This window comes from Neoarius graeffei, chromosome 6, assembly GCF_027579695.1.
Source record: "Neoarius graeffei isolate fNeoGra1 chromosome 6, fNeoGra1.pri, whole genome shotgun sequence".
NCBI classification, from domain to species: domain Eukaryota; kingdom Metazoa; phylum Chordata; class Actinopteri; order Siluriformes; family Ariidae; genus Neoarius; species Neoarius graeffei.
The window spans coordinates 99922741-99948712 of NC_083574.1; the positions used below are offsets into that span (position 1 = coordinate 99922741).

At 41.7% G+C, this 25972-nt stretch overlaps 1 protein-coding gene across 1 annotated transcript in view; it reads right to left on the reverse strand.

The window, feature by feature from the left end:
- Positions 1-408: 408 nt before the first annotated feature.
- The window catches only part of LOC132888456 (NACHT, LRR and PYD domains-containing protein 12-like), a 40218-nt gene continuing 14654 nt past the window's right edge, over positions 409-25972 (reverse strand). Inside the window, exons 6-14 of the mRNA XM_060924504.1 lie at positions 24941-25117; positions 24475-24648; positions 23775-23948; positions 23174-23347; positions 22753-22890; positions 22455-22493; positions 20691-20861; positions 14410-14574; positions 409-439 (exon numbers count right to left, since the gene is read on the reverse strand). Of these exons, the coding sequence (XP_060780487.1) occupies positions 409-439; positions 14410-14574; positions 20691-20861; positions 22455-22493; positions 22753-22890; positions 23174-23347; positions 23775-23948; positions 24475-24648; positions 24941-25117 (1243 nt within the window). The remainder of the gene's footprint in view (positions 440-14409; positions 14575-20690; positions 20862-22454; positions 22494-22752; positions 22891-23173; positions 23348-23774; positions 23949-24474; positions 24649-24940; positions 25118-25972) is intronic.

The window sequence follows — 25972 nt, forward strand, 5'->3', positions numbered from 1 at the left end:
GAATTCAATAAATGCAGTAAAAACAAACTGTTTCTGTCAGGTACGCGAGAGAGGCGGATGTATGTGCAGAAGTGTTCAGTTTAATACAGTGCAATATGTACACAAAGTGCAGAAAACACACACAAAGGCAAACAGTCCAAAACGGCAGGCAAGATCAGAAACATGAAAACAGGTAAAGGGTCGGTCGAGGCAGAAACAGTACATCAAAGGCACAACGAGACCGAGAACAAGGCACAAGAATCAAGAAACCAGGAAAACAAGAACACGGGAAGAAAGGCTCGGTAATGCGTATGTAATGTAGTGTAATACTTCGCGATGCTACTGCATCAGTGCAGTCCTTAAATAGCCAAACAGAGAGTTCGCTAATTGAGTTCAGGTGCGTCTTGTTCATGGCGCGCGTGCTGGAGCTCACTCGGTGCTCGCACAGCCCGAGGCGTGCCTTCAGGTGCACACGCCACAGCGCACAGGACTGACAGTTTTTAATTGTAGGTTTTGTATTTAAAACTGTATGGATGTGCCAGAAGCCAAACCCATGCATGCAGCTCATTCTCAGCCCAAAGGGATTAATGATCCAAAAGTGGAGTCTGGTCCATTCACACAAGAACTCATTGCCATGTTTGTGTTCAGCAAACAAGCAAGTTATTAAAACCAAGAAGTGGATACAGAACCCACTCAATGGGATTAGATCCTTACACGCTAACAAAGAAGGATTTTTCCTATGAGTTGGAAAATTATCCATCCGTTGAGTTCCCCGACATCTCAGACTACCTGCTGCTGCAGACATCGTTCTACACGGACACACAGATGAAAACCTGGAAGATCCTGGAGGAGAACAACTTTTTATATGTGGCTGGGTTAAAGATCTGGGGATCAGGACACTACACGATAGACGGCGGTAGACGGATCTAAGTGCAGGAAGAGTGTTTATTAGCAGGCGTGATATTTAAGTCAAGTCAAGTTTATTTTTATAGCGCTTTTAACAAACAGACATTGTTGCAAAGCAGCTTCACAGAAAATTAAAGACTTTAAACATGAGCTAATTTTATCCCGAATCTATCCCCAATGATCAAGCCTGTGGCGACGGTGGTGAGGAAAAACTCAGATGACATGAGGAAGAAACCTTGAGAGGAACCGGACTCAACAGGGAACCCATCCTCATCTGGGTGATAACAGAAAGCATGATTATAAATAACTCGCTTCTATAACTGTGTCCTATAGAGTCACAAAGTGTAACTGTGGAACCAGGAAATTCATTATAGTTTAAACAGGAAGTCTGTGTTGCTGAAGTTATAAACTGTTCATTGATGGAAACTTGAGTGCAAAACTGTTCATGAGCAATTCCAGCGTTATGGACGTGACACTTGAACTCAAAATGGCAACAAATGACCCAGTGCATGTTTTATTGTCTCCCAGTATTTAAACAGGTGTTGCATATTTTAAGGCTGTACCATACTGGAGAAGTGATAGAACAAGAACAATTCCCATAGTACATCTAGGGCATGCCAGAAAATGCCAATAAAAGATGCGTTATGGATGTGACAGAAAAAGTATCACTTTTCTTGGGTGACTGTACATTTTTATCAAACTCTGTGAAATTGTAAACCTAATGTCGAAATGGAGATATCCATTTGATAGAGGGGTCCAAGGTGAATATTAAAAAATCTTTGTTTAAAATATTTTGTATTTCATGCAGAGTTTCAGAAGGAAAAGTCAGCGTTATGGATGAAGGACATCTGCAGCCCTAAAGTTAGCAAGCCAACTGAAGTCCTCAGATATAAATGCATTACTGTAAGAGCAGAGGTGGAAAGTAACGAATTACATTACTCGCATTACTGTAATTGAGTAGCTTTTTTGTGTACTTATACTTTTTCAAGTAATTTTTAAAGAGTGTACTTTTACTTAAGTATGTTTTCTTTTAAGTAGTGTACTTCGGTACATTTTACATCACAACCGTTACTGAGTAAAAAAAATAAATAAATAAAAAATTTTAAAAAAGGCTAAAACAGAGAAGGGGAAATGCGTTCTGGAAATGAATCAAGGGAAGGACAGTTGTCGCGCGCGAGTCTCACACAGACGATGGCGGACATGCACCGGCGCTTTAAGGGGGGGGGGGGGCTCAAGCCCCTGGGCCACAGCCAATCAGGGGCCTTGTAATATTAATAAAATAATAAACTGTCGGAATCGTGGGCCTACATTAATGTACGGATAGAAATAAGGTTAGAAATAAATGAGCACACAGTAGCCTGCTGTAAGAGACATGGTGGATGTGGTTCGCGAAACGAACACCCACAGCTGTACCAGAATAAAATGTAACAAAATGTAACGTCACGCACGAAAGCGCGCCAAAGACTGCAGAGACACAAATTTAGAGGCTTTGAAAGATGAAGCGTTCACATGTTAGCGGGGCGCATAAAAGGAAAAAAAAAAGAAAGATGCAGGTAATGACAGAATCGTTGCCTAAAGTCACAGACTTTTTTAAGGTAAGGATCACCAATCTGTTCAGAATATCAGCTACTTATCAGTTATCAGCCTACCAGCAGCTAGGCTATGTGCAGCTAGGCTAGATATGCTATGATCCGTCCAACAGTAAAATAAATCAGTTGTGATTTGAATACGTGTCGTGTGATTTGAGTTATAATCCTGTTAGTATAATAGCATATTTCGATGGGGATAATAAAATGTCTAAAACGGCATCTACTGAAGAAATTGATGAAAAGATTGTAGCCTATAATTTTCACAGTTCGGGCAGCAGACAGAGTAAGCATACTGAGGGGAATAGCAATACAAAGCTAGCGCAGATCCACATTTCTCGCTAGCTGTGTTGGGTGTGTTGTTAACCCGTGTGGATTTAAGTGAAATACTTGAGAAGTTCTGTGGTCAAGACAGCGTTTTAAGGTAAGGACGCTTGATTATTAATGTTTGCCCGCCGTGGCTTGTTGTTGACGAAAGGCCCACATGATTTTGCCTTAACTGCCAGCGTCATGCTTTGAACTAGGTTAAGCTCATTTGCGCTAAAGGATGGGTTTATTGAAGGACTTTGATGTAGCTAGTTTCTTTTTAAAAAATCGTATGCTCAAAACAGTATGCCCGTGTTCATCATGTTTAACTTTTTTCTTGATGGAGTGCGTGAAATAGGGCTGTGCGATGTCCCCTTAATTGGCATCGACGATGTTTACAGTGCAAACATCGTGATGGACGATCATATCGTGGGGGGGGATTTTAATACCACATTATTAAATATATTATTATTATTATTATTATTATTAAAAGTATTAGATACTCATCCGAGGCTTTGGCACGTTAAGAAAAAAAAGCGCTAGGTGATGTGGAATATTTGGCCTTGATAACGGATATGTGGTCCAGCTGCAACATGATGCCCTATATGTCAGCTACCGTACATTATGTGGACCGAGAGTGGGCAATGCAGTCCAAATGCCTGCAGACGAGTTTCATGCCAGAGACACATTCAGCGGACAATTTAGAAGACGCATTGCGCGAGACACTTGCCGAATGGAAAATAGAGGAGAAAAAGATCGCCTGCAACAACGGGGCGAATATTGTCACAGCCATCAGGCAATTGAAATGGCCGTGGTTAAGTTGTTTTGGGCACAATTTGAACCTGGCCATAACCAACTCGCTTGCGCAACAGAGGGCCAGTACAGACCGAGCGTTTGGAGTTTGCCGAGCAGTCAACACTGCGTTTGCGCACAGCTGGCTTCGGAGAAATGAGCTGCGCAAAGCGCAGGTGGAAATGAACCTCCCCGAGCACTCACTGATCACGCTAAGATATTAATCAGCTCTAACAATGAAAGACTAGTATTCAAACTATGAGAAGAAACTACACTTAAGCTATTACTCATTGTTTATTTACACCATATCAATTGAAGATGCGTTTCGGCCTTTAGTGCGCACTTGAACGCGCTAATTTTTCCAATTTATTAGTGTTTGAATTATTGCACCAGCTTTTAAAATCATGATTTAATATTGGTTTTTTTTTTTTTTTACTGTCTTTACATTTGTCAGAATCACCTTCATTCTTCTATTTGGTTTGACATTATGGCTTAGAGTGGACCATTTTGAGTCTGAAAGTAGGCCTGTTTACCAGATTAAAGTTATTTGACTTCTGCCGAAGTCTGCGCTTCACTGCCGTTTGATAAGGTGAAATATTTCCCGACTGTTAATAGTGGCTATTTGTTTGACCAACATGACAAATTTTACATTAAAAGTATAGTGTAGGCTAAAAAATGAAGTCAAAATTTATTATTAGTAGCATACTGTATTTGTGTAACTACATGTTATGTTCACTAGCACGTCCCTGCACCATAGCCTACGTGAACAAGCAGTAATAGGATATTACTTTATAATGATTTATATAATTATGTATTTATAATATGTTATATATATTTATATATTAAACAAAACTAACTAACTAAACTAACAAAAAACTAACTTTTTAGGTTAAATAGGCCCAGATGATACCGTATATGCATGATTATGACAGGAGGGGGCGTGGTATCACGATGGTGGCTCTCCATCGTGATGGATGACCACCATCGTCGATGGACGATGGCATCGTCTATCGGCACAGCCCTAGCGTGAAATATTGTTGCAAGTGGTATTTTGATGCAGTCATGTCAAAAAGGCAGTTGAATGCATGGTCTCATTCAAGGAGAAGGAAGACTTGCATGATGCTTGAACATAGATCGGTAAAATAGACCCTAGTAGGACTTGATTTCGTGTATTTCGGTCTGTAGAGTTATGAGTTTGGCCGCTGTCCATGGTGTTTACGTTTCATGTGGCCGCCGAGCCAAGTACCTTGACTTACAGTGAATGTTTGTTTTCATGCCGCCGAGCTATTTTTATGTATTTTATTTTTTTAAAAGGACTTGTCTGTAGGTGTGTGTGTTTTATGTTTACAACACATAGGTCTACATTATAGCGCACGCAGTCTTGTGTGGTTATCTCTGGCCATGCCCCTGCGTGAAAGTTACGCAGTATCATTGTCCTGTCCGTGGTAATAATCAGAACCGGCTCTGTAATGATAATGCACGCGTTCTTCTCTCCCTCTGTGGTCGGATGTGTTGAGCGATGTGAGCGTGGGCCTTGCGCAGCTACGTAACCTATCGTAGGCTTCTAGGCTAATTACGCACTTACACTGTAAATGCTTGACACGTATTGCAAATAAAATAAGAGTGTTTTCCTGGCCAACGGTAAAGGTAGGGTTGACAGGTAGTCTATGAGGGGCCTAGCCCCTGGGCCACGGGTGTTGATAAAGCACCCCTGCAGACATGGAGGAGACCGAGGAACCTGTGGTGGACGACCCTGCAGAAAACGCAATTTCTTCCAGTAATGAAGTGCACTCCTGGCCCCACATACGTGATCACTTCAGCTTCGTAGAGAAAAGGGGTGACAGTTTCATTATGCAATGCAGATTATGTGTGCCCAAGAAGACAACCATTGCGGCATACAAAAATTCGACGTCTAATCTGCGCAAGCATGTTGAGGTAAGTATTGTCATTGGTATCATAATCACGGGCGCAGATAGAGGGTGGGACGGGTGGGATTCGTCCCACCCAGATTTAAATTCACCTCGTTCGGTCCCTCCCCACTTATAGGGAGGAAAAAACGTCTATGCTGTCTTTCTTTGCATAAGGCAAACCTCACGGAAAAATCAAAAGACTAATTACCATTCGGTTTATTGAGGTGCACAGCAGTGTATACATAGTTGCAACAACTCACATAAAACAAAACAAAGACTGATATTCGGTTGGTTGAGCTGCGCAGACTGCACAGGTTGTGAGCTCGAGCTTGGTTGCTATGGTTACCCACAACAAGTTTGACAGGCATATCAGGGTTGGGGTTGATTTGCTGGCAGCTTTGTTCCCCCCAGTTTTTTGTCCCCCCCCAGTTCAAAAAACGTATCTGCGCCCTTGATCATAATGTTTCCTTTCCATAGTAAAACCGACAATAGGCTGGTTATATTCCAGAAATAGTGGATGGCATTGCTAATGTTGAAGTAGCAACCTGTTGGTACTGTAACATAACAGTAACTAGTCGGTTATTCGGTTGGCTAATCATGCAAGCAAGTTAGCTCGCCAACCTGCCGTGATCAGTCCTCCTACCATTCTACATCCAACAGGCCAGAAAGGAATACTAAGCAAAACAAATAATGTTTGAATTGAATTGTTCAATAACACACAGTGCACACAGGCAAGCTACGAGATTTCGGTGCAACATTTCACTTTCATATTTCGTGTACAATGCTTTGTGTGTGGTCAGGGCGATGTAAACGACATGACTGTGTGTATTGACCTTTTTTGTTTGTCTCAGTTTTAATGCAGCATTATCCTAAGCATTCAATTTGATACACTTCCTTTAAATAAAACATCTGGGTTGAGATGTACATATATCCTTGTTTCCTCTTCTTTTTCATTTTTGCACAACACAATGGAGGCAGAAAACACCCATTGTTAAAAGTAACGTTTTACTTTTACTCAAAGTACATTTTAAATGATCTACTTTTTACTTTTACTTGAATAGATTTTTTGTCTGGTAACTTTACTTGTACTTAAGTAAAATTTCATCAGAGTAACAGTACTTGTACTTGAGTATAATATTTTAGTACTCTTTCCACCTCTGTGTAAGAGTCCAGAGCGTCTTCCAAGTGTTGTGTTTTTTTAAGCAAGACAGAAAGGGTATATAAACAGCGTTATAAACATGGCTAGAAACAAATTGGACAGTGATGATGACAATACTTCGCAAAGCCTCTGTGAAAACAGCTTCCGTATCTGTGCGTGCTGATTGCACTCAAATCAGCGTCAGGTGTTCCCCATAACGACTGGGTCCCAATCACGTGCACAACGCGCTCCGTGAGTGCACGCGGCCGCTCGAGCTGCACCAGGCTTAAGTGCACAAAGGTGTGACAGTCAAGTGTTCACCGACTGTGTGACCACAACTTTTAGCTCGCGTGTATGTCGCCATCAAAACGCCTCATTTTCATCAATAACCCGTCGCAAAGCACCGCGAGCTGTAGTGAGACTGTAGCTTAATGAGGTGGATGTGACGTCAGATTCAACCCAGCAATTGTACCCTAAAGATTAAAAATTAGCTTCAACTTGAAAAAAATTCACAGAACACTAGATGTCGCTTCGCGGCCCACTAATGCGCTGCAGCCCGGTGACTGAGGAACACTGCACTACACCACCGTGCCGCGCCTTATGCCAATCACTAGACTGATAATTCAGTGTATTTTGTGAGCTGCTGTGACTTTTCTTATTTGTAAGATAGAAGTGTAAAGGATGGAATGAAGAAGTAAATGTAAATAAAATGTAAATATTATTTTGGGTAATATTAGCCTCTTTTAAAACTGTTAAAAATAACGACAGTTTTTTTTTTTAATTTGCTAACAAATACAAACAAATACAAAGTAAGAAGGACAGAATGAAACAAATCAATACATACACATGACATACAACAGAAGCACTGACGTAACATTAACAACAATTTCAAAGGCTGGACAATACTACTAATATGTTAAAGAGATGTAACAGAACACATGGAGACAAATTCGACAAAGATAAACAAGAGCTATATTGCTGAATAGGGGAGGATGGGTGGGGTTGGTTAGGGGTAATGAATGTGCATGTGAGATAGAGGAGGGTAGGTGGGGGGGGATTTGGAGGGGTTTTGGGCCTTGAGTTATGGGTGGAGGGACAGTGTGTATATGTTGGGGGGGAGCGGAGTTTGTGATAGTGAGAACGTACGTGTGTGTGTGTGTGTGTGTGTGTGTGTGTGTGAGTGAGAGAGTGTATATAAGCAGTGCTGGTCTGTGTCGGGCCAGGGAGAAGGAAACTGGATCATAATGGGGGGGGGGGGGGGGGGGGGGGGGGTATTATTTTATTTGCTCATCATTTGTGTTAGTAAATTTTTTATAGATAGTAATTCTAAAATAATAGTTATTTAATAGTTAATTACGATGACTACCTGAGCACCTGTTCATGGCTATGGTGCCAGCTGCCCCTGCCCAAGCTAAATCATGATGGGACGACAGAGGGGAGGGGGAGGTACTGCATGAGGCAGGGCTCCGGGCCTGGACACCCCACACACCGACACCAGCCCCCCATAACCTCCGCACAACACGCCCTACCTATCCTATATATGACTGTATATGACAAGAATGTGTGCCTTCTCTAAAATGTACTGCATTAAAAGAAGAGGGCATGCAGGGTGAAAACCTGCCCAGATCTCCACCTACACGCCCCCCACACCCTATGTAATCAAAGATATAAGCCTCCTCTAAGATGTATTTACATTAAAAGAGGCAAGGAGTGCAGCGAAGCACCTGCAGAGGTTTCCCACATGCACTCCTCCCCTGCCCTAGTCTATCATGTTGTTCTTATTGAAGGTGGACAAATGGTGTGTGCTTCCTAATGTGTAGAGCATTTAAAAGAGGATAAGGCGCGCTGTGCAATACCAAGAATAGGCAGGTATCAGAGTGCATGCGTGGGGTGGGCGGGGCGCCGAGAGAACCTCGGGACCCTGACCCGGAGGGGAACCCTGACCCATCAACCCTCCCAATGGCACCAACCAATGCCAGTCCCACCTGACAGCCAGACAGGATGGGGCTGACCACGCCATCCCAGAAGCCCAGGTATAACAAGAGTAGATGAAGTGGGGGAGGGAAGACGGTAGCAGAGGGAGGGAGGGAGTGGTGGGAAGAGTAGGGAGTGATGGGAAAAATTAATAAATGAAGTACATAAACAAACAGAGATAAAAGATTCCAGCTTCCATCCTCCCTTCCCTAATATGTATGGCTAAGTATTAACGATTATGGAAGGATATTTGAGTGTGGTGTTGGGACTGGATCTCAGGCACAGAGGGGCAGGTCAAGTCTGTAAAAAGGTGAGGTAAGATGACCAAGGGGAGTGTGTATTCTGAGTGTGGAGTAAGTTGGGAGAGGTATGATTGTCCAATGATATATAATCTGCTAGCAGGTTTTTCCAATGGGTAATGTGGATTGAGTTCTTTGAGTTCCAGTTCATGAGGATTGTTTTCTTGGCGACAGTTAGTGCTACTAGAAGAAATTTACTGTCTGTGGTGTTAAGGTTGGTTGAAGATGTATCTCCTAGTATGCAGAGGGAAGGAGTTGCTGGGATGTGATGGCCAAGGATAGAGGTGAGTGAGTCTGTGACTTTTATCCAGAACCTATGGATTGGGGTGCAATGCCAGGATGTATGTGTCCGGGGTGTTTAGCATGCAGTGGGAACACGTGTCGGAGCCAAAACCCATTCTTGCCAGTTTCTGTGCAGTGTAGTGAAATCTGTGGAGTACCTTGTACTGTATTAGTTGAAGATTGGCATTTTTAGTCATTAGATAGATATTTTTGCAGATTTGGGTCCAGAAGCCGGCATCAGGAGTAATGGACAGGTCTGATTCCCAATTGTGGTATGGAAGGCTTAAAGTTTTTTCAGATTGTGATATAATTTTGTATATTTTGGAAAGGATTTTTTGAGGGGAGGGGATGTTAATCAGTTCCAAGATTTGTGGGGGGATGTCTAAATTAGGTATCTGAATATTCCATTTTGCTTGAATAGTTGATTTAATTTGAAGATACTGTAAGAAGTGTTTACCCTCAATGCCATGCTTCTGGACCAAATAGGGAAAAGAGACCAGTCTATTGTCTTGGATGATATGATGAAGATGAGTGATACCCTTGCCTATCCATGTGAGAAAGTTGAGTGGTTTTTTATTGATGGTGAAATCAGGATTATTCCAGATAGGGGTGTGATTTGATAATGTCAGAGGTGAATTAGTGAGGTCATAAAACTTCCACCAGGCTGTCAGACTTGATGCTATGGTTGGAGCTTTGAAAGATGGATGCTTTTTGACTGACTGGCTGCAGAAAGGTAAGTCTGAGATCTGAATATCCTTGCAAATGGTTTGTTCTAGGTCTAACCAGGTGAATTCAAGTGAGGTGGGATGTATCCATTTGTAAATGTATTGAAGCTGGTTGGCCAGTGCATAATGGTAGAAGTGTGGCGCCTCTAGACCACCTAGTATTTTAGGTTTTTGAAGTGTGGTCAGTTTGATTCTTGGTGTCTTGTTTTTCCAGTAGAATTTAATGATTGTAGAGTCTAGTGATTTAAACCAGGATTGGGTAGGCTGAATAGGAATCATTGAAAGTAAATAGTTAACTTTGGGTAAAACTGTCATTTTGATAACTGATATCCTGCCCATGATGGATAGTGGAAGGTTCATCCAGTGCTGGAGGTCATCAGTTATTGAATTGAGTAGGGGGGTAAAATTTAGACCAAACAAGTCTGACAGCTTGGGGGAAACCCTTATCCCCAGGTATGTGATATAATTGGTGCATAGGGGAATAGGTGATGAGTGGGCCGACACATCCCAGCTGTTGGAATGTAATGGGAGGATTGCAGATTTGTTCCAGTTGATAGAATATTCAGAAATGGTGGAGAATGTGTTGATCAGTTCAATAGTTTCGTGTACAGATGTTGGGGGATTTTGTAAGAAAAGTAAGATATCATCAGCATAGAGACTAATTTTGTGATGTAAATTTGGAGTTTGAACTCCCTTGATGAGGGAGTTCTGTCGGATGGCGGCGGCTAAAGGTTCAATGAAGATGGTAAATAGTGAAGGAGAGAGTGGGCATCCTTGTCTAGTCCCCCGGTGCAAAGTGAAACTACGTGATGTTAGTCCATTGGTGATTACTGTGGCTGAAGGTGATGTGTATAGAATTTTGATCCAATTAATGAAGGATTCCCCAAAACCAAACCTCCCTAATGTGGAGAACAGGAAATTCCAGTTGACCCTGTCAAATGCTTTTTCTGCATCTGGAGTTGCTATAAATGGTATTTTCTTGTATGGTTGAGGAGTAGTGTATAATATTAAATAATCTGCGAGCATTGGAGGTTGAGATTCTACCCTTGATAAAACCAGTTTGGTCCGGATGGATAATGGATGGGGTGACCTCTTCTAACCTACGTGCTAAAGCTTTGGCGATTATTTTATTGTCAACGTTGAGAAGAGAAATTGGTCGATAGCTAGATGGAATTGTTGGGTCCTTATTGGGCTTGAGGAGGAGTGAAATTGTTGCTGAGGTAGTGCTAGCTGGTAGTTTTGAATTTTCTTTTGATTCATTGATCATCCTGATGAATAGTGGAGCCAAAATGGACCAGAATTGTTTGTAGAACTCAGCGGGGAATCCATCCGGTCCTGGTGCTTTATTGTTAGGCATGCGTTTCAGAGCTGAAAACAGTTCCTCTTGAATAATAGGTGATTCCAGTTTATTTATTTGGGTTTCGGTTAGTTGTGGTAAATTGATATTATTGAAAAATGAGTCAATGGATTCCTGGTTGGGGTTTATTTCAGAAGAATATAGTTTGTTGTAGAAATTGTAGAAAACTTGGTTAATTTCTTCAGGTGAGCTGGTTAGCTTCCCTGCTGAGTTCTTTATGGCTGAAATTGTTGCTTTTTCTTTGTTGCGTCTAATTTGATTTGCTAAATATTTACCTGATTTATTGCTGTGATGAAAGGATTCTTGCCTTAATCGATGGATCATAAATTGGATGTGTTTAAGTATTTCATCTAGTTTGAATTTGCACTTTCTTAATTCATTTTGTGTTTCTTGAGATGGGTGGGTCGCGTTAATTTCCTCCAGTTGCTTAATTTTATGGTTTAGTTCAGTTTCCTGTTCTTTTTCTGTCCTTTTTTTGTGTACTGAAAATGAGATTATTCTGCCTCTAAGCACTGCCTTTCCTGTCTCCCACAAAAGGGAAGGAGATGATCCAGGGGAATCGTTCATTTCTAGAAAGCATGCCCACTCTCTCCTAATAAAACTGTTAAATTTAGGGTCTTGTAAAAGGGATGTGTTCAGGCGCCATCTGTTACTAGATGACTGTGGAGAGGTTCTATTCCATTTTATTGTTACAGGGGCATGATCACTGATGACTATGGGGTGTATTGTGGATTCAGCGATATTTGACATAATGGAGTTGCTAGTTAGGAAGAAATCAATGCGGGAGTAAGAATGGTGGACTGCTGAGAAAAAAAGAGTAGTCAGTGGAGTCTGGGTGCTGAAGCCGCCAACTATCGACAAGACCAAAATCGCTCATGAACTGTTTTATTGTTTTTGTGGATTGCCAGATACGTTTGTTTTGGGAGCGATCAGATTTGTCTATTGTGGGGTCTAAAACTGTGTTGAAGTCACCTGCAAGTATGATAGGACAGTCGGAGAGATTGGAGAGTGAAGAAAAAAACTTCTGAAAGAAAGCAGAATCATCTGTGTTGGGTCCGTAAACATTGGCTATTGTAATAGGGGCACTGTTAATTGAGATGTTTATAATGATAAAACGTCCTTCTGTGTCTGTGATAGTGGTATTATGAGTAAATGAGATTTTTTTTTTTATTAATCAAAATACAAACTCCCCTCTGTTTTGAGTTGTAATGTGCTGAATATAGGTGACTGAATTGTGCCGATTTGATGCGGGTGTAATCTAAATCTGAGAGGTGAGTTTCTTGTAGGAGGCATATGTCAGCTTGTAGTTTTTCCAAATGATTTAGGACTTTGACCCTCTTTGCCGGAGACCCAATCCCATGAATGTTCCAAGTCAAGATTGTAAGTGGTGCCATGTTATGGTCTTGAAGATAAAAATGTGAGATGAGAGGTGGAGCTGTGAGTGTGTGAGGGTGTATGTGCAGGCCTTGATACGAGCTAAGGAGGAGAGGTGGAGGGAGAGGGGTAGGTGTGTATAACAAAGTATTTGGGTTGTAAGGGGGGGGAGGAGGAGGGAGAAAAGTAGAAAATATGAATGAAATGGAAGTCATTTTCTGTTTAGCATTATAGACATAAGAATCACAGTATTGGCTAAGCCTAAATGCATAATGGACATAAATAGACAAGACATACATGTAGCTAACACATATAAACAAATAACATTAAGCAAAGTGATCAAAAAAGAGATGGAGAAAAAAAAAAAGAGATGGAGTGAGCTTGAGGAAGAGAGAGAAAGAGGCAGAAGGCAATTATAGGCAATATTATTAACGTTAGCATCAGTAAGCAGCAGTATGTAAGCAAGAGGGGTGAGTGAATTGAACCTAAATGGATAATGGCGAGTGAGCTGCTATAGCCAGGTAGTGATATTACAGTCGCGGTAGATTGTTCCATTGACATACAGTTTATCGACAGACAGTGTGGCGCGTTTGCCCTCTTGCCCGAGTTGTTTCATTATGGGCAACAGGGCTCTTCTTCGTTCCTGGATTTCTTTGGGGAATTGATCGTTTAGTCCGAATGATGTGCCTTTCAATTCCTTTCCTTTGCTTTTAACCAGTTCTTTGTGTTTATAATGTTCAAATTTGGCTATTATTGGAGGTGGTTTCTTACTGTCTTTGGAGGTCAGACGGTGGACACGGTGGAAAGTGATCCTGTTAACTGTCTCCGGTGGAATTTTTAGGGATGATTGCATAAAGTCTTGGATTGCTTTCTCTGGGTTGTCGGGAGTGGCTGTTGGTAGTGGTATTCCTGAAAAAATAAGGTTGTCACGCATGCTACGGTACTGTAGGTCTAATATTTGTTCTTTCATGATTTTGTTTTCGTTGGTTAGATGGGTTATTTGGGTGGATAGATTAGTGACGTTTCCTTTGAGTTCACTGTTTTCTAGTACAAGTGTGTCGATCTGTGACTGAGAGAATTCTAGACTTGCTTTTAGGTCTTTAATATCTGCGTGGAGGAGTTCAAGAATTTTAAGTTTGTTGTTGATGGATTCCAGTAGACTGGCCTCGATGGATGTGTAGATAGCTGTAGTATTGCTGTCAGTGGTAGCGTGGTGCTCCGTGTCTGAGTCTGTCTCGGTAGACCAGTCGCGTGTTGGACGTTTCTTGGTCGGTTCAGATGTCATGTTGCCCGGAATGAAGAGGTGGCCGTCGGAAAAGGTAGGTAGACAGTTCAGTTCTTGTTGAGATGTTATATCCAGTTTATGCGGAAGGAATTGGATTGAAAGTATTTCTGTAGTCCTGTGTTTACAAACGGTATTCAGTGCGCCGCCATGTTGGATCTCACCCGGAGTCTCGCGATAGTTTCAGTGCGTCATCCCCCCCTAACGACAGTTTTGAAACTAAGTTTTCACCGTCTGTTCAGTATTAGTGCAGACAGATGTTTACAGCTGTTTACTAGTGCTGAGCCAGTGTGTGTTACTGTCAGAAAACTTGTGTTGAATTACAGGATGGTTTTCTTTAATGTACCGTCCATTGCAGGGCTCCATGCACACACACTTTTACACACTCATTCACACCTAAAGGGCAGTTTATCTTCACCAGTCCCCCCACTAGCAGGCGCCCTTGTTCTGCATTATTATAAAACTTAGTGTGTTTCATCACTGAGTTACTCACCGCAGTGTCTCCAGTTTACACTCGTGTTTCTTCAGTAGATCACAGAGCTTCTCCACTCCTGAGTCTCCCAGTTTACACCAACTCAGATCCAGCTCTCTGATGTGTGATGGATTTGTACAGAGAGCTGAAGCCAAAGCAGTGCAGGATTTCTCACTGATGCTGTTCCACAGTCTGCAGAAAGGAAACGGCATTTAGTCCATCAGGACAGAAAAAAAGAAAAGAGACCTGAGGTGAATTTTTTTTTTAAATTCTGATTTCCTTTTATCCAAGTGTTCTCATGTACTGTACAGTAAGGGAGTATTGTTCAGTAGTTACATTGCCCCCCAGAAAACAAACACACACACACACACACACACACACACACACACACATTGAAGCTGCATGCTGCCTTTTTCTGACTTATCTGGACCTTATGCCAATCACTAGACTGATAATTCAGTGTATTTTGTGAGTGTTACGGGTCCCAAAAAATGACACTGTGGTCTGGAGTAACATATTTAATGAAATATCATCTGTTGGGAATACACAAAGATGCAGCAGGTCAGATAGCGCTCTCATTCACGGACATTCATTCATTGACAATACTTCGTTCTGATGTCAGCTCTTTCATATTGGATTCCATACTAACTGTAAATAATAACATAGGTGTTACTTAACATACAACTGATCATATGCCACGTTCTGGTCCCTTACAATAGACAAAATACTGTGTGTGCATTCACTCTCTATGGACATGTATTCCATTAAAAGGAAGTATTTCGCCAGTAACCAAATTCAACATCTTACATCAACAATAACAGTCTGCATTTCAATCAATAATCATGTCTCTCTCTACATAGTAAACATGCAGATCAATCTTAGTGTCTACTGGGAGAAGATCGTGTGTGTGTGTGTGTGTGTGTGGGGGGGGGTGCGGAGTGAGTGTGTGTGTGTGTGTGCGCGGAGTGAGTGAGTGAGTGAGTGTGTGTGTGTGTGTGTGCGCGGAGTGAGTGAGTGTGTGTGTGTGTGTGTGCGCGGAGTGAGTGTGTGTGTGCGCGGAGTGAGTGTGTGTGTGTGTGTGTGTGTGTGTGTGCGCGGAGTGAGTGAGTGTGTGTGTGTGTGTGTGTGTGTGAGTGCGGAGTGAGTGAGTGTGTGTGTGTGTGTGTGTGTGTGAGTGCGGAGTGAGTGAGTGTGTGTGTGTGTGTGTGTGTGTGTGTGTTCCTGTGCCTGCACGCGCATTTGTAACGTTCCCACCACGGAACAGCATGTGTCTCGCTTATATTCTTGCCATTCAATTTACATTTCTCACTCAACAGGGAATAACAATAAAATAGATACAGAAATAGTGTGACACATAACACTTTAAAGAACAATCGTGTCTTGGTATATCCTTCCCTCAGCAACCACATACAGACCAGTTCCCTCTACTGTAATGCTTAAATGCTAAGAGTTAGCAATCGCGATTAGCATTAGGCTAGCTAACGTTCGTTCATTCGGGCTGAGGGAAACACAGAACCAAACCCAACTACCTGCACTATTCATTACTAGCATGTTTAGGCTACGGTAAACATATTCATTACCAGCACATTTCACAGTAAACCTCATACATTACATATCCATCTCCAAACTGCATTCCTCATTTAGCTGACAGGTGATTTTGTACCAAACACTCAGTGGCTTCACTGGTGACCGTTAACTGGCCGCCCTCGCTGCACCACAAACAACTGACAGGAAAACTCATTGCTAATCCCATTACAACCATTACACAGGCCGCTATCTGCGCTCCTATAAGTGTTACTGTTTACAGAATTATGTTTTGAGTGTATTTACCTGTTGGGAATACACAAAGATGCAGCAGGTCAGATAGCGCTCTCATTCACGGACATTCATTCATTGGCAACACTTCGTTCTGATGTCAGCTCTTTGCAAGCTTCCTATGTGAGAGCGCCATCTGCTGGTGAATTTATTCTCAGCAGGAGTGAATTAGATCACTGAAATTTCTATAAAGTGGCAGTTCTATAATATAAATGACGTGTTCAGTCTTTTCTCTAAATCAAGTCTTTTTCCTATCTGTCAAATCACACTCTGCCACATGAGCTGCTGTGACTTTTCTTATTTGTAAGATAGAAGTGTAAAGGATGGAATGATGACGTAAATGTAAATAAATGTAAATATTATTTTGGGTAATATTAGCCTCTTTTGGGCGGCACGGTGGTGTAGTGGTTAACACTGTCGCCTCACAGCAAGAAAGTCCGGGTTCGAGCCCCGTGGCCAGCAAGGGCCTTTCTGTGCGGAGTTTGCATGTTCTCCCCGTGTCCGCGTGGGTTTCCTCCGGGTGCTCCGGTTTCCCCCACAGTCCAAAGACATGCAGGTTAGGTTAAAAGGTCCCATGGCATGAAATTTTCACTTTCTGAGGTTTTTAACGTTAAAATGAGTTCCTCTGACCTTCTTAAGTCGCCCCAGTGGCTAGAAATTTCATAATGTGTAAACCAAACTATGCCCAACATTTGAGAATGGCGCATCAAAACGGCGCGTTGATAAGCTCTTCCCTTTACTACGTCAGCAAGGGAGATGATCCCCACGCCCCCCCTCTGGATTCTCACCCACTGTATGGATTGCCCGCCCACTTGTAGTGAGGAGACCATAGAGGACACAACATGGCATCACCTAAGCGAGCGAAACATGGAAATTGCGCTGTACATGGATGTGACAACACAGAAAAGAGTCTGTTTTTACTGCCGACGGGAGAGCCCCTGAAGACGCAGTGGCTTAATTTTATTTACTTCAATAATACGCCGTCGAGTCTACCTAAGACGGTGTATGTTTGTCGGAAGCATTTTCCTGAGGAATGTTTCCACAACTTGGGACAGTACAGGGCAGGTTTTGCACATCAACTGTCACTGAAGCCTGGGTCCGTACCAAGCATCCCTGCCGCATCAGCCACAAACACCGAACAAGTAAGTGTATAACTGTTACGTCGTTTTGCCGTGTTTTAAAATCGGTGCGTTTGCAATGGCTACATTAGCTGTGCAGCTAACCGCTTCCTGCAGTTAGCCAGGTACTCTGTGCTACCTCTATTATAATAGCCAATCAAAACAGTTTTTACAAAGACACCCACATTCTTTTTTTTAAGTCACTCGTTCATTTTATTTGTTTGTTCAGTAAAAACCCAAACATTTGTTGAATTTATTTTATTTCCTCGCGTCGCACCTTAATGACGTCAGCGCGCGGTATTTTTCCCTGATTCTGGGCCGGGGTGTCGTGAGTGGCAGAGCAGCTCCATCGCTGCGATCCATTGAAAGTCAGCCCTAGATCCAATCTTTTGTCGGGAGCCGAGGTCGCGCGGGCGGCCCTCCAGCGGTACCGGCCGCCCGTGGAGGCAGCGGTTCTCCCAGGGGCAAGTTGGGGGGAGGAAACGGCAAAGTCCCCACTCCTCCATGGTAAAACTGCTCAGTTTTACCACACTGTAAAAAAAAAAAAAATTAGTCAAGCCAACTTAAAAATGTAACGCAACCTGCTGCCAAAGGATTTTGAGTAAACTCAACTCTGGGCCAAATAGTTGTGCTGACTTGCTCTTTGAAGTTGACACAGATGAGTATTTTATGTTGACCTTACTTTATTTAGCAAGTTCAGTGCACTCAAATTGTGATGTTGAAATAAATTGAAATAATCATTACAATTAACTTGGAAAAGCAAGTTGGCACAAAAAACATTGTTATCCAATATTATTCTTTTTGGGGGGCCTTTTCCACCTTTATTGGATAGGACAGTGTAGAGACAGGAAATGAGTGGGAGAGAGAGGGATTGGGAAATGACCTTAGGTCAGAATCAAACCCAGGTCCCCAGATTTATGGTATGGCGCCTTATCCACCTGAGCCACGATGCCCCAAAGTGCTCTTTTAAGTTCACATAGAAGAGTATTTTATGTTGAGTTGACTTGCCTTGCCTTTAGAAGTTCAGTCCAACAAATTGTTTAGTTGAAATAAATTGAAATAATAATGGCAATTAACTTAGAAGAGCAAGTTGGCACATCATGGTTCTAAGTTGAGTTTACTCAAAATCCTTTGGCAGCAGGTTGCGTTACATTTTTAAGTTGGCTTGACTATTTTTTTTTAACAATGATTTAGTGTGTGGCGGCACAGTGGTGTAATGGTTAGCGCCGTCGCCTCACAGCAAGAAGTTCTGGGTTTGAGCCCCGTGGCTGGCGAGGGCCTTTCTGTGTGGAGTTTGCATGTGCTCCGGTTTCCCCCAAAGACATGCAGGTTAGGTTAACTGGTGACTCTAAATTGACTGTAGGTGTAAATGGGTGTCTATGTGTCAGCCCTGTGATGAACTGGTGACTTGTCCAGGGTGTACCCCGCCTTTTGCCCGTAGTCAGCTGGGATAGGCTCCAGCTTGCCTGCAACCCTGTAGAACAGGATAAAGCAGCTAGAAATAATGAGATGAGATGAGATTTAGTGTGCATTAGATTTTTTAGTTAACACAAACCTCTCAACACACAAGTTCTACTTCACTTTGCCTATTATTAACACAAACAGAAACAAATACCGACATACAAGGAGGGAATTCCCTGGCCTCTGTTGAGGAAAGCTTAGTCTATACTCCTATACAACGTCTCGTGTCAGTTTCCACGGACTTCTCCCTCCACCTGACCATTGAAACTTTCGAACTTGTGAAGTGCGCATGCGCAGTGGCATTGGTTAAGGGGTGTCAATCAGCACTTGAATATATAAGTTCACTTAACTTAATTTTCCAATTCCTATGAACTTGTGGCGAAGGAAAGGCGTCTCAACTATTTTTTTTTAGTTACTTGAACAATTAGATGGGAAATTTGTTCATTCAACTTCGAATCCTTTTTTCACTCAACAATTTTGCAAGTTACATTTTTTACAGTGCATGGGCCTCAGGCTGAAAAAACCCCGACAAAGTCCCAGTTTTACCATGGGCTCGAGTTGTACCATTTTTTTAGACAGGCTGGATGGACCAGGGCATTCGCCCGCCTGGCCGTGCCCGACGAGGAGCGCTCTCGGCTGGCTTGGGAGGCAGACGGCAGCCCCTCCCCCCATGGCATGCCCCCACCCTCTACACTTCCCCGCCTCCATGCTTCTCATTAGCAAAACGACGCACTGGGAAAAGCGCTGAAATGGGGCTTTCTTCCAGGAGGCTATATCTACGTTCCGAGGGTTCATTTCGAGAAAGGCTGCGGATATAACATCCGGAAGCCTCCACGATCCCATTTAAAGCATCAACAAACCACCATGCCATGGGTCCTTTAACTGGTGACTCGAAATTGACCGTAGGTGTGAATGTGAATGGTTGTCTGTGTCTATGTGTCAGCCTTGTGATGACCTGGCGACTTATCCAGGGTGTACCCCGCCTTTCGCCCGTAGTCAGCTGGGATAGGCTCCAGCTTGCCTGCGACCCTGTAGAACAGGATAAAGTGGCTACAGATAATGAGATGAGATGAGATTAGCCTCTTTTAAAACTGTTAAAAATAACGACAGTTTTTAAACTACGTTTTCATCGTCTGTTCAGTATTAGTGCTGACAGATGTTTACAGCTGTTTACTAGTGCTGAGCCAGTGTGTGTTACTGTCAGAAAACTTGTGTTGAATTACAGTATGATTCTCTTTAATGTACCGTTGTTCTATCAAACTGTGCTACCTATCGAGATGTGCTACCCTGCGTCTTTGCGCAGGCCCATTTTTTTGAGCTCCGTTTCCACGCCCATCATTTCATGCTACCTTGCAGGAGTGACTTTGCTGGAATCTGAAATGTATATTTCAGAATATGAGAATAGAGTATCAAAACATGCTCCCCATGCTCTGACAGCGCCCTTGGAGGGACTGGAGGTGTAAAATAGAATGTGTATCGACTGGGAGCATTATTTGATGGAGAATATTGGTAGATCAAAATGTGCCATTTTAAAAACATCAATCAAAACATGCAAGCCAAGCTCAGACAGTACACGTGACCTGGTTTGTAATGTAAATAAATATGTAACGTAACTTGTTGAGAGTTATATCTTTAGGAGATATACAAAAATCATACCGATAATCAACGGGAGCAGTTTTTGACAAAGTAGCATAAATCGATGGACTCTGCTGTCGATTAGCGCTACGGTAGCATTTTTCAGTAGAACACCACAAACCATCAGAACACCGTCCATTGCAGGGCTCCATGCACACACACTTTTACACACTCATTCACACCTACAGGGCAGTTTATCTTCACCAGTCCCCCCACTAGCAGGCGCCCTTGTTCTGCATTATTATAAAACTTAGTGTGTTTCATCACTGAGTTACTCACAGCAGTGTCTCCAGTTTACACTCGTGTTTCTTCAGTAGATCACAGAGCTTCTCCACTCCTGAGTCTCCCAGTTTACACTCACTCAGATCCAGCTCTCTGATGTGTGATGGATTTGTACAGAGAGCTGAAGCCAAAGCAGTGCAGGATTTCTCACTGACACTGTTCCACAGTCTGCAGAGGGAGACAGAGAAAAGATATTTAGTCCTTTATTAGAGTGAACTCAACACTGTTACAGTATTAAGGTCAATAACTAAAGAATAAACCACTGTGTGTGCGCGCGTGTGTGTGTGTGTGTGTGTGTGTGTGTGTGTGCGCGCGCGCGCGCGTGTGCGAGAGAGACAGGGTGGTGTGATGAAGTGGAGTTACTGTTCTCACCCTGAAGTTGATTATTTTTCTATAACAGCACATCTTGGAGTGTTATTCTTCTCATACCACAGCAATTTGCCAAAAAAAAAAATCAATTTGTAGTTACATTAAATGTTGCGGAACATCAATGAAAGAAGTTAGTTAGCCAATATTATTATTATTATTATCATTCTACATGCACACTCTTCTAGTTTTCCAATGTCGGTTCGTGTGGTTTTCTCTTGTAAACAGAGGGGAAGCGTCAGGGCCTTCCAGGCGTTCAGAGAAGCCCAAACATATCAGCATTTCAAATGTTATATTTCATTTCTTTCATTCTTTAATTGCATTCTTGAAGGCCAACGCGAATTTAACCATGAATCGGCGCCGTCAGCGCAGCAGTGAAGTCACCTTCCTGCCGGTGTAGCGTTCATCAGTAGTGTTAGCGAAAGCTAATAAAGCAGTCAGTGCTATCGAGAGCAAGTAGCACAGGCTAACGACCGAGAAACTAAGATTTCTGTCTCCAGACTCTTCTTCCACACTGCACGCTCACTACAGTATTTTTCACTCAGACTTAAGGATTTATTCCCCTGTGGAATTTACTGAGTTAAAATCAACATCGACAGCTTCACACAACAGAGCGACCTGGCAGCCTGACGCTAATCCCTTACAGAATCCTTTACCCTGTTGCTGTGTTGGTGTCTGAAGTCCCAGCTCTAATAGTAACGGTTCACCACTGCTTGTAAACATGCGTGAAGAATATCTAATGAAGTTTTGGGAGCCTTTCAGGTGTTCAACATGTCTTTAGTTTCAGTTTATTTATTTAGTGCTTAATTATAGCACAGCTAATCCTAGCACTGGATTAGCCGAATCTTTCTCTTTCCCAGCGAACAAAGAAATGGTTCTGTGCAGCAGAAACCTCCCTCATTGGATATTCGCATCAGCTCTGATGTGTGATGTCACGTTGTCTTGATAAATGAAATAGTAGCCTGTTAAATTCATGTGATTCACATTTAGTGGTTACAACTGACCTGTTTATTCTTATTTTTTCTGAAAAATAATGTAAATATATAAAATCTGTAAAATGTTTAAAATAATTGAGTCAGTTGTGTATAATTAGGAGTTGAGGTGAAATGTGGCTGTAGTGCTGTGGCCTACTATAAAAGCCGTGTGACATAATTAGTGAATATCTACAAAACTGAGCTGTAAGAAATGGAATATTTAAGCCTGGGCTTCAATGAAAACAGCGTTTTCTCGAAGAGGCAGGGACTCGGCAGGTTGTAAGGTGAGTACAATTCACTGTCAGCGGCTTTCCAATCAGCACAGGCACAGTCCGCAAGGATACAGTCGCTTCTGGCTGTAAAAACAGCAACTGAGTGAAAACAGAAAATAGAGATCGATGTGTATATAGTTGTTTCTTACGTAAGTTTCTGCAGTCTGTAATGTGGATCCTGCAGCAGAGCCGAGAGCTGATCCACTCTGACGACTTTTAATTTTCTGTAGCTCAGATCCAGCTCCGTGTGCAGTAAGGGGTTTTTACTGAACATTCGAGTAAGAAGGTTGTAGGCTTCCTCTGCTTCAGCACTTTTCAACAACCTGTAGGGATTTGAAGAGAAAGGTTCTTTTCACAGTATTTATTTATTTATTTATTTGTTTGTTTATTTAATATGATGTTTACTTGTACAAGAATCACCTGAGTGTCAGTTTGTTAGTTTTGCAGTCAGTGAGTTGTTGGACTCCTGATGCTCCAGGATCGTTCCCTCTGAGATCCAGCTCTCTCAGGTGTGATGATGGGTTTAGTCTCAGAGCTTCAGCCAGAGCAGTGTATCCTTCCTCTGTTATACTGCAGTCTGAAAGTCTACACAAAAACACACAACTCTCTGATTTTATGTACAAAATAAATTAATGAAGATGTGATATTGTATACAAATTGAGAATTTAATCTTTTTTCTTGTTAATTTATTAACTCTAGATGGTCACTTAATGGATTGTGTACAAATTACTGGGTTGTCATTAAAAACTGATATTATAATAATTCAGTGCTTGACTGAGCACGACTTCAAAAGTAAAAGAAATAGTGTTGAAGGATAAAAGCATTTCATGACACTTTGTCATGTTTTTAAGAAATGACATTGACATACTTGAGTGTTTCCAGGAGGCAGTGTGAATTCTGTAGGAGGTTCGAGATGTGCTTTATTCCTGAGTCTCCTGCTTTATTCCCGCTCAGATCCAGCTCTCTGAGCTGTGAGGGATTTTCTTCCAGAGCTGCAGCCAAAGCAGCACAGCCTTCAGCTGCTACACTGCAGTTACACAGTCTGCAGAAGGAAAGAAGGAGCACAATGAACAGATCGCATCTCATTTGTTCAATAAGAACGCAATATTTTCATTCTTTTCTTTAACAGTTACCTTAGAATTACAATTAGACGTTTACATTGGAATAGAACTTTTACACACTTAAACACCTTTTAGTTAAATATAATAAAACTAATAATCTATTTTTTAATCAAAACATGCTGTTTAATTATATTGTGTTCTAGTTTAGTTATTTTTTTCCTGATCTCTTTGCCAGACTTGGACACAGAGAATATGGAGACTCAGAAATGTATTAACAGCATTAAAGTCTGTAGAACATGTACTGCTTTTTTAATGACACATAATTCTGCAGTCGTTTAAACTCAGAGATTAAAATACTGAATTGATGCTTCACTGAAGGATTAGACATCATTTCAGATGTTCCTTCACCTCAGTGTTCTGAGTGGAGACTGTGGATTCTTCAGTCCAGCAGAAAGCTGAGTGACTCCTGGATCCTGCAGACTGTTGTTGCTCAGGTCCAGCTCTCTCACACTGCAGGACTTTAATTTGAGAACACTGGCTAAAGCTGAACAGCTCTCCACAGTCAGATTACTTTTATTCAGCCTAGATATGAAATATGATGTAGACAGAGCTTTATACTCAATCTTAATACTTCATTGTGCAGATATTATGGAAAACACAAGACATTTTATTTTCATGTGCACTGAAGTCCATATTCTGGGTTCATCTGGGTCATAAGGGGTCATTAGAGGTTATTTTTAACATCATTCTATTCATTTATTCCTCTTTTAATGTGTCTTGTCTGTTATGTCTCAGTGGTTAAATCAAGTGATTTCACTGAAAAGGTCAAACGTGTTGATCATTTCTACTCTTCTGTTCCTTTCTAGTTTCAGGAGCTTAACACTTTCCAGTGATGGAACAGAACCCAGGTGTTTCTAGAAGGACTATGAGGTTTCTTTGGATAAACACAGGATATTATGTTATGTCAGCACTTATAGAAAACAAAAAACAAATCTATAATTAAAAATATATTTGTGCATACTTGGGTCATCCTTAATGGCAGGTCCCACTAGAAAACATTCTGTGAGTAAAACTCAGCTGACAGTGATGCATAAATAAAAATACTTACCGAATTTTCTGAAATTTACAGTGAGAGTCTTCCAGTAGAGCTGAGAGCTTCTTCACCCCTGAGTCTCCTGGTTCCTTCATGCTCAGATCCAGCTCTTTTAGGAGTAAAGGGTTTTCATCTAAAACTGAATTTAGCCAAGTACAGGCCTCTTGTGCAGCAGGATGTTTCAACAAACTGCAGAAAGTAAAATGTTTTTGTACTTGGTGTTTCCAGAATAATAGACCCACATTAACCAGAACAGTGTGGCTGCTTTTGCTTATTTCCTGATTACTTCTCTTTAAATTTAAATGATAGTGCCCAATGTCTGTCACACACTGGGAAAAAATTAGGACCAGTCGAATAAACCATAAATTACAGTCAATTATCAACTTTATCCTTTTTTTTTCAAAGAAACGATCCAAGTTTTTGTACAGCATTCCTTTATGTTTAATATTTATATAATTGTGTTAGTTTATAGAAGAATCACCTCAGTGTTGTTAGTTTACAGTCTGGATCCTGGAGTAAATCAGTGAGCAGCTTCACTCCTGATGCTCCAGGGTCGTTCCCTCTGAGATCCAGCTCTAGCAGGTGTGATGATGGGTTTCGTCTCAGAGCTTCAGCCAGAGCAGTGTATCCTTCCTCTGTTATACTGCAGTCTGAAAGTCTGTGTAAAATGTTGCCAAAGAGGATCGAGAATAAAAAGGGTGAACATCTTAGAAAACAATATAGAATTAAGAAGCTATTTGGCACACTGGAAAACATGGCACTTCTATTCATAATATTATATTAAACACAATACTGAAGACATCAAAATTATGAAATAACAAATGAAACATATGTGGAATTATGTTGAAAATAAAAAGTGTTAAAAAACAAAATGTGTGATATTTTAGATTATTTAAAGTAGCCACCATTTACCTTGATGCTTTGCACACTATTCGCATTATCTTAACCACCTTCATGAGATAGTCACCTGGAATGATAATCACCTCGAGTGATGTGGCAAAATGGCAGCCAATCGCTTTGTCACCATACTACTACTACTACTACTACAACATCGACCTCAGTCGGGCATACAGTGGTGCCTGAAAGTTTGTGAGCCCTTTACAGTTTTCTATATTGCTGCATAAATATGACCTAAAACATCATCAGATTTTCACACAAGTCCTAAAAGTAGATAAAGAGAACCCAGTTAAACAAATGAGACAAAAATATTATACTTGGTCATTTATTTATTGAGGAAAATGATCCAATATTACATATCTTTGAGTGGCAAAAGTATGTGAACCTTTGCTTTCAGTATCTGGTGTGACCCCCTTGTGCAGCAATAACTGCAACTAAATGTTTCCGGTAACTGTTGATCAGTCCTGCACACCGGCTTGGAGGAATTTTAGCCCATTCCTCCGTACAGAACAGCTTCAACTCTAGGATGTTGTTGGGTATCCTCACATGAACTGCTCGCTTCAGGTCCTTCCACAACATTTCGATTGGATTAAGGTCAGGACTTTGACTTGGCCAT